This window comes from Telopea speciosissima, chromosome 1 (genome assembly GCF_018873765.1).
Source record: "Telopea speciosissima isolate NSW1024214 ecotype Mountain lineage chromosome 1, Tspe_v1, whole genome shotgun sequence".
NCBI lineage: Eukaryota > Viridiplantae > Streptophyta > Magnoliopsida > Proteales > Proteaceae > Telopea > Telopea speciosissima.
The window spans coordinates 36,593,738-36,603,025 of NC_057916.1; the positions used below are offsets into that span (position 1 = coordinate 36,593,738).

Consider the following 9,288-nt stretch of genomic DNA (forward strand, 5'->3'; position numbering starts at 1 on the left):
CAACTTTAACGGCTGCCGTAGTTTATCAGAAGTGGTCTGGTACTGTTTTAGTGCACCGTATCGGACACCGGTATCAAACGTATGAATAGACTCGTAGCATGGATCTAATTGCATATATAAACTGCATGGTTTTAGTGTACGGTATCAGGAATGGATATCGGTCAACCCAGAAACTAATATGGTATCGGATTGGTTGTATTGGACAAATATACCACGTCTTTTTTTAAAATGAGTTTTTTTTGAATAGTTTATCCTTTATCCGTATTGTCACCAATACAACATCGACATGAAATCAGGATCGATCACTTGCAAAATTGATACATATTGTTTGATTAGAGGCAATACACCTCAATCCGTGATCCATTATGATGATCTCAAACCTAGCTCCCATTGTTTCCATTGGCGTTATCAATATCACCCAGGAAACTAAACATTTGGCAACTATCCTTAGGTCATGCTCCTTTCACCATATTTCTAGGGAGATTAAAAATGTGGTTGACATTTTATTTTGGAAAGCTTTGTCCATTATATGTCAGGATTGGGATTGAATCGAGATTGCTTAAACTCAGACAAATATGACATTTTTACCCCTCTAAGCAGTATCGTGATCGATCTCAACCGATACCGATCCGATCCAACCAAAATCAGCTGATCTGATATGAGATTACGAACCGTGTGTGTCACACACATCATGGCATATATCTACTCTGTCCCTATTTGGAATTAAGAAAATGTTCTTAATGCCGCGAGGTAAAATACACTCTATTATTCTAATGACATGGATGGTTACCTTCCAATGGAAGATACCATTTTGTTTTGAATTAATAGATGAAGAACTAAAACTATCACTTATGGTTTGGTGGGGCCTGGGGGGAGGGCGGCATGGCTTTGATGGTGATTGCATAGAAAGGGATATGTGGGTCCAACGGCATGTGAAGGGTTCTTACGGCGCTGTCACCTTATAATTCTAATGCGGAAAGTGTCATGATTCATTCAACACACACAGAGGTTTCGTGGCTAACAGAGCTTAAACAGTAAAACCTCGACATACAACTTCAGAAAAACAAAAGAGAAAAATACGGATTTTCGTTTGCTGATGCCACCTAGGCCCCCTCACTTTGACCTCTGGACTCTCACTAATAAAACACTCTATTCCTTCCTTGATTCCTCCCTCCCTCTTTTTTTAACGTTACAATATGTAGGTAGAAAGCAGGTCATAAGTAGGCCATTCCTTCTTTATTTTAATTTTGGATGATCAAAATGTCACTAATTTCTCAAAGATAATAATTGTTATTTCCTGTTATTCAAACCATGGAACCAAAACGTGATTGACATCTATCGAAATCATCGGGTTAACTCGATTTTTTAGGTTTTCGAGAAAAGTTGAAAGGAAATTTTATAAAATTCTTAGATTCGATCGGGTTTCGATGATGTCGATCAATTTTGACCATATTTCGATAGTTTTGACACATGTTCATCGAAATTAGGGAAAACTTGACTCGAAACTTGGACAGACATGTATTTATGCTAGAAACTGTCAGAAACCAGGATAAACACTTAGTTATGTTTAATATCATTTAAGTAAATGTTTAATTTACTTAAGATATTATTCATAAATAAATAAATACTCCCTATTTGAATCCAATACAAATAGTTAAAAAATCAAATTCTAAAAGAAAAAAAGTCAACCCCCAATTCAAAAATAAAAATTGAATTTTTAATGGTAAGTGCAATTTTCAACTTTCTAATGTTGGGATTTTTCTCAAATCTAAAAAATTTCATAAATGTCAATATGGTAAAGCATTGCTAAAAACCAAAAGTGTGGTAAAATATTCATTTGTTTTGATGTCCAAAAAAATATTTTCATTCAAAGTGATTTTGACAGCATTCGCGTACACCAAATTTAGTTTGACCGGTACATAACTCCTTCAATATAAATCAGATTAGAGCAATCTTGGACTTATTGGAAAACTATCAAAACAAAGCTTTCTAACAAATCCAAGATTGCTTAAATCTCATTTATATTGAAGGAGTTATGTTTCGGTCAAACCTTATTTGATACTATGTTCAAAAACAATATACAGTATCAAACTTGGATCAAAACCATAAGTAATATTTTTAGTGTTCTCTATGTGAAACTAATGCATGGATTGAGTTTAAAATGTCCAAAATAGGTAGCATCACAAGAATCAGGGCAAAAAATCAACTTCTGGGCCTCGAAACCAAGGTTTGAGTTAGCCTGGAGAAAGTCCCAAGTTTTGACCGAGATATGGTCGAAATCGAGACAAACTCGTTTTCTGGCTGATCGAAACCCGAGTTTTGAAACCTTGCTTCAAACACAACCCTTACCTCAAAAAGAAATTATTTTATGAAAAAACTGAGGATGGGAATGGGATTCTCTACTGTAACAGACCAAGATAGCCTAGGACACTAGAGCATGGTTCCTAGTATCGGTATCAGATCGGCTGAGGTCCATCAAACCGATAACAACTAGATAAGAGGAAATGGATATAAATTCAAACTGAACTTCAGATTAATGGTGTGGTTTCAGTTTGACTGCATATTAGACCAAAACTGGTCCAACCCAACCGGATTAAACCGAACTAACCAATTGCGACCTTTATCTTGAGAATATTTCAAACACTGTCAAACAAATGTGAAAGTTTATTACATTTTCATGCTATAATGATTCAGATTTCATGTTTTTAATGGGGTCCAATTTAGTGCATGGACCAGTCTAATTTATAATAAATTAAAGAACTTTACTTGGCTTTGATATCAAATGCTAGGTACTTGATTGATACGTCAAAAATTCTAAATTTACTGATAAAACATGTTAAATAAAACTCTCTAACCTATTTCATATTAGGCTAATCCAATTTCATACCCATATTTAGACCCATAAAAGCATACCAGAACATCCCATCCTCCCATCCATGAAAGGTTTTCTCCCAAATTTGAAGGCGAATTTTCTTCTTCACCCTGGGTTAAGAGAGAAATCTCATCGTCATTGAAAAAAGTTGAACTAAAGGTGAAATCAGATTTCACCATGGTTGAGGAAAAGCTCGTGCAAAACCAAATATACAAAAGGGCTATTATTTGAGGGTGTTTTATGTTTTTTTGGGGTTCAGAATCAATTTCTGCTAGTACGGATATACCTCCTTTTTTTTGATATTTGATATGAACAAGATGTACATCCTCCTTTGAATCTTTAATATAGACAAGATTTTTCACTACTTTTGACCTAGCCCACCTCTCTACCAATAAAAAAACAAAGATGTGCCACCTCTACCTCCACCTCTGAACAAATATGAGAATTTGAACCCTGAAAGGCCTTTCACATCTACTCTCTCTCCTGGTTCACTCTCACAGTCTAACCCAAACCAAACAGAAGAAGAAAAAATTTCTTTCTCAAAATTATTCTCTTGATCAGTTCCTTCTCTCTTCACCAGTTCACCTAATCATGTGATGTGGGTCTTTGTTATAATAATAATCTGGGTGTGTATGAGAGAGAGGGTTAAGTTATTTGAATTTAAAGGGGAAAGACAATGATTCATCATATTATTGGGTTAAGTAGTGGACTATTGAAATGTGTTGGAGGTGGGGGTGGTATGTTGTGGTAGTGGGTGATTCTGATTCATTTCATATTTCAACCCCTCTCCCATGAACATGTTTTGGTTCCTGAAAGCTACAGGGCCAAGGGGGTTGGGTTTCAAATTTTGAAATCCTAGCTAGGGTTAGGTAAGTTAAGGTAAGGAAAAAATGAAAATTTTGGAAAATGGTTGGATCCCAACTTTTTTTTACCACTACTACCCTTTGGTTGGCCACGTTGGTTTGGTAGGGATTGATGTTAAAGTCTTAAATATATTATTAATTCAAAGTCCGGCCAATCTGACACTGGTACTCTTAAGAGAAGAGAATCTCTCCCCATTTGAATAGAGACAAATGAAACATTTGCTTCACTAAAAACCATTTTTAGAATTATATTACTCCAGTGACCGGCCTACAACACGGTCACACAAACCCATTCTCCTCTAAAGTCCCCTCAGTTAGGGACGAAGACGATTTCCTACTTTTTATTAATTCCTTGTCTTCATTCCTTTATCTTTATTCCTCATTTCTCATTTTACTCATATTTATTTCATATATATACATATTAATACTTTTATCTAATTTTATATATTTACTATGATCTCTGTTTCTCCTCCTTTTGACTTTGGTTTTCGAAATCCGGAAATTTTTGAAGACAAACCAAACCAAACCCGCCAGTTCACTTTCAGACGAGAGAACCTCTTTTCATATTTCCCTTATTAATAACCTGAAAGGAAAAAAGAAAAAAAGGAAAAAAGAAAAAAAAAAAAAGCCAAAGTGAGTGAGTGAGATATGCTTACGTAATAACTTGCCACGTGGAGAATGTTCGTGACTTTGTGGCTCTTCCCCTCCTCTATTGTCTTCGCCGTAACAGCGACGACCTTTATTTGTTTTTTTAACCTTCACGGGTCACTAATTCGGGTCACCCGGGCCCGCATCACGGAAGACCAGCTGTTCTTAAATTCGTTCCTCGTTTTCTTCTAAAATAACCCTTAAGACCATATAAAGATGGAAACAGTCAGACTATTTCGGAGAATTACATAAATACCAGCAGAAGAAGACAAGAGCGAAGGAAACTGATTTGACTTAATGGGCACTTCCCACTTCCCAGTTTTCCATATAGGAACATAAATAGTATCTGATATTCTGATAGGTTCAATGAGGAGATCATTCCCATTTTGACATCTCAGGATTTCCTTCCTTAAGAGGGGTACTAGGGATGAAAGTGGAAATTAATAAATAAGATTAAAAAAGGGGGGATATGGTGGCCACGCTGCCGACTTTTGCCGTTACAAATCACTTTCTCCCGTCACTATTATTAGGCCATTAGCTAATACGGTAGCTACTACTATTTAGCTGTAGACGTTGTTAATGACTTTGACGAAGACTTTGCGACTGCTGTATAACGGCTTCCGTCAGTCGGCGTGGAGATTCCATCGTTCCCTATAAATATGGGTTCTGAACTCTCTCTCTTTCTCTCTCTTTCTCTCGTTGTGTGACTTGTCCACTGTTTCAGTTCAGGTTCCACATCACTCGTCCTCTCTCTCTCTCTCTCTCTCTCTCCTTCTCTTTCTGCTGTGGAGACTCTGTAGAGTGAGCTTTAAATGGCAGGTTCGGTTGAGTAAGGAAGAAGTAAAGCTTTGTTGTTGTGTTTTTCTTTTTCTTCTCCTTCTTCATTACTTCTACTTGTTTTTATTGTCGGAATGGGGAAGCTAGATCAGAAAGACAAAGATACGGAGAAGGTAGACGCTGTTCTTGATCTGCTCAAGAAACAATCTCCGCTAACAGTAAAACAGGTGAGATTAATTGTTTTTTTTCTTTTCAAATTCATTAAGCTTCCTTCTTCTTCTCCGTTCCAGTACACAGGAGTACTAGTTTTCCTGTTTATAGTGTTCAGACGTCCGGCTTTACTGTTTGATAAAGACTTACTTGATTTTGCATCAAAGAAGCTTTAGAATCTTAGTTTCTGTTGAAGATCAATGAGAAAGTGCTCTCTGTTTTTAAACTTTACCATTTGTTTCTTCCGTAGGAGAAGTTCTGCAACTATACTTGCGTTGAACGGTTTCTGAAGGCAAAAGGAGAGAATGTGAAGAAGGCAGCTAAGCATTTAAGAGCATGCCTTGCTTGGAGAGAGAGTATCGGCACAGGTATAGTTTCATCGTCGTCATTTTCTTCTTCTTTTCACGCTTCACTGTTTCTCCGTAGAATCTTCCTTTCTTATCATCGAATGCGGAAAGTAGTTCAAAACTTCACCATTTGAATCCTCTGCTCTCTATTGCTTCTGTTTTTTTTCCCCTTCTCTTTCTTACTTTTTGAATCGTTGTTTTTTTGCTTTTCTTTTTTTTTCTCCTCTTAGCTTTCCGTCCTCCATGAATGAGAGCCGTTAAGGCCTTTAAACAAATTCAAGGAAACTAAAATTCTTGCTTCTTTCTTTTTTTGGTTTCCTACTTTTGTTTGTGGGGACAGAATGTTTGATTGCAGATGAGTTTTCTGCGGAGCTCGCCGAAGGCTTCGCTTATGTTGCCGGTCATGATGACGATTCTAGGCCTGTTGTGGTAATTAAACTCTTTCTTTGCTCATTTTTTCACTAATAACGGAGAAATAAATTCAGAAGAGAACATTCGGAAATATATAAGTATTATATTTTTCCTTTTACAGGTTCTCCGTATTAAGCAAGATTACCAGAAGTTCCACTCGCAGAAATTGTAAGTAATTAAAAGCCTCGTATTTTGCTAGTTTTTGAGTTTCAACTTTTCATGCATTTTGTTTGAGAGGAATGGACTGTAATACTCAAATTTTATTTTCCCTCTTCAGGTACATCCGTTTACTGGTTTTCACACTTGAAGTGGCCATTGGATCCATGCCTAAAAACGTCGAACAGTTCGTCCTCATCTTCGATGCAAGTAAGTCTCCTCTGTTCTTCTCTCTTCGCAAGGATCAATTTTTTAAAATTTCTTTTGTGATCTGTTTATTTGCTCCTCTCAAAAGGATCAATCACTCCTGCATAATGAAAATTTCAGTAACATGCTTCGCTGAAACCCTTGGCTATTAAATTACCCAAAATATACTTCAAAATTGCCTCCTTTTTCGGTACAACTAGTCACGCCTAACCCCATTTTACCGAGAAAGTAATCGTTTAAATCCGAATCAGGAGACACGAAAGAGGGTATCATTATGAGATTTCTTGCCTCTGGTGTCGCGAGGGACGTTTGCCATATCACAGAATAGTTAATGTCGATGGTATGCAGATATTGCAGAGTTGACGTAAGAATTTGTCGGTGAACCGGCACGTTCTGAAGTTGTTGTAGTTCAGAGAGTGACCGGAGTGCCCCTGAGTTGTCTCGGTCATATTGTGCAGGAAAAGTAGGGATCGTAGGGGTAAAATGGTATATTGAGTTGTTCGAGAAATGGTCAACCGGCTATTGGGAATATGTTATGACTTGTGTGTTGTGTAGAGCTTTTTGTTTCATTTTAATTTGAAAAGTTTTCTGAAATTTCCGGAGGGGAAAAAGAGAGTTCTTAACGACTTCTCCCAAGCATGGTATTGCGGAGGAGAGAGGGTAAAAAAGATTAATGAGTGCTATTTATTGATATAAAACGCGTGCAATTGCAGGCTTTTTCAGATCAGCTTCGGCTTTTTTGAATTTACTACTGGCATCACTGAAGATAGTATCGGAATACTACCCCGGACGGCTTCACAAGGGCTTCGTCATCGATTCTCCCTCCCTTTTCTCTTACCTGTGGAAGGTAATCTCCTAATCTCGAGGATTATCCTCTCCCCCCTAATTGGTTTCAACTTTATTTATTACCAAGAGCCCTTTCAAGGGGTATATCAGTCATTTCAACGATGTGCATGTGCACTGTGCAGGGGGTACGTCCGTTCGTTGAGCTATCGCCGGTGACGATGGTGGTGTCTTCGCTCGACTATGATGATTCGTTTGAGTATGATGATTTCTCAGCATTCCCACGAGCTTCTTCGTTGCGGTTCGATCCCTCGTCCATTCCGTCAACGGGGAAGATAGGAACTTCGTCCTCCACCCGCTTCTCCTTCACCGTTTCACACCATTTCGACTCTCTCAAGCCTTGGTACCTAAGCTTGACAGACACGTCAGCATCCAAGGTTGGGCCCACCAGTCCATCCCGATCACTCATGGGCCCTGCCCTCATTTCCCCACTCAACGCTCGTTCATTCTCCTTCGCATCACCGGCAACCAGGACGCCACGTTGCAGCACCCCTGGGCCCACCAGGAAGAATCAACACCACGTCTTCACTTCGACCCCGTTGCCACCAGGAAGAAGCAGCACCCCTGGGCCCACCAGTAATCCGAGGACGCCGAGACCATCTTTCCTCCAATCTCCAGCCATGTTCTTTAGGAAGGACAAGGATTGCCACGTCAGCAGGACGGAGAAGAGTCGTGAATCGTTCCTTCCCTTCTTGAGGTTCTACAGAAGGCCATACGACGAGATGGTTTACAGGTCAAAGATGAAGCCACCACTAGGTGGGCTCATCTCCATTGTCTCTCCTCAAATGAAACGTCGCCACATGTCACAGTCGCAGAGGTTTTAAACACAAAAGTACATAAACTTAGAATACTAATTATATTTACCAAATAATTTATAGTGTTAATAGTGTCTCTTTAAGATCGAACTGGTGGGTTCATGGATTAGCAAAAAGGAACAAAAAGGGTAAAAACAGAGACGACGTACTAAGCGGGGTGTGAAATGGTGTGCATGTTGTCTCATTTTTTGAGCTTAGCGGTCTCTCTCTCTCTCTCTCTCTCCGGCCTTAAAGGAGAGTCAGAAGTCTACGTTTCGGGGTTTGGAGGAGGAGGAGAGTAAGAGGTATTGGAAAAGCGATAGCGTGGTCGGAACGATGAACATGGCATCGGAAATCATTAGAGAGGAGATGGAGAAAACCGCCGGGTCAATAAAGACCAGGATATATGGGAAAAATCTATGTTTGGTTTAATCAAATTTGTTTTGATGTTTTTGACTTTTGTGTAGATTGGATTTTTGGGGAATCTATCACTCTGTTTGGTAACTTGTTAATAATGGAAGTTTAAAAACCCTATGGTTTTAACGGTTATCGAGATGTAAGTTATCTGCAATTCTGTGTTTCTTCTCTTTTTTTTTTCAATTCGTTTCAACCCCAACTTTCTTATCAAATAAATTTTTCAGCCCCAACTAATATGTGTCGTGTTTTGTTGTTTCGAAAGTCAAAATGGTTTAGAAATTGAAACTGTTAAAAACACACGTACCCACACGTGTGGGTTGTAAATGACTCACGGCACCATTGTTTATTAGCTTTCCCCCCCCTCCCAACTTTCTTATTGGCTTTTCTTTATTCCAGACCAAATTGAAAGTCAAGAATAAGCCTAGGAGCTCATCATGGCGGCCTCTCTCATCTTAACACCCATATGTCATGTGATGAGAGAGAGAGATTGATATTTGGATCAATAAGGGTAGTCACTTTTTTAGCTTCATAAGCAATTTTTATAATTCAATATGATAGTGTATCTGAGTTTACAACAAGTGCGGATGTTTCACAAATTGATTGAACAGCTTTGATATGATAGAGCTTTGGGCCGTTTGGAGCTTAAACTATATGATATTATCCAAATCTCTCTCTCTCTCTTTTTTTACCCCTTGTCAGGAAAGAGATTTCATTCATGTGTAATGTATCAGACAAGTGATATA

At 38.4% G+C, this 9,288-nt stretch overlaps 1 protein-coding gene across 1 annotated transcript; it reads left to right on the top strand.

Annotated features, from left to right (window-relative positions):
• The first annotated feature begins 5,176 nt into the window (after nucleotides 1-5,176).
• On the top strand, nucleotides 5,177-8,696 carry LOC122656994. Its single transcript, XM_043851726.1, has 7 exons — nucleotides 5,177-5,387; nucleotides 5,621-5,738; nucleotides 6,058-6,146; nucleotides 6,250-6,296; nucleotides 6,406-6,494; nucleotides 7,205-7,338; nucleotides 7,460-8,696. Exons 1-7 carry the CDS (start codon nucleotides 5,295-5,297, stop codon nucleotides 8,156-8,158), a joined length of 1,269 nt encoding a protein of 422 aa, XP_043707661.1. The 5' UTR covers nucleotides 5,177-5,294; the 3' UTR covers nucleotides 8,159-8,696.
• The last annotated feature ends 592 nt before the right edge of the window (nucleotides 8,697-9,288 follow it).

What these genes read in the sequence shown, in the direction of transcription:
- LOC122656994 (XM_043851726.1), top strand. Translation starts at nt 5,295, where the DNA reads ATGGGGAAGCTAGATCAGAAAGACAAAGATACGGAGAAGGTAGACGCT. An exon ending in CTCCGCTAACAGTAAAACAG is followed by an intron (nt 5,388 to 5,620) that starts GTGAGATTAATT and finishes TTTCTTCCGTAG; the next exon opens with GAGAAGTTCTGCAACTATAC. An exon ending in GAGAGAGAGTATCGGCACAG is followed by an intron (nt 5,739 to 6,057) that starts GTATAGTTTCAT and finishes TTGTGGGGACAG; the next exon opens with AATGTTTGATTGCAGATGAG.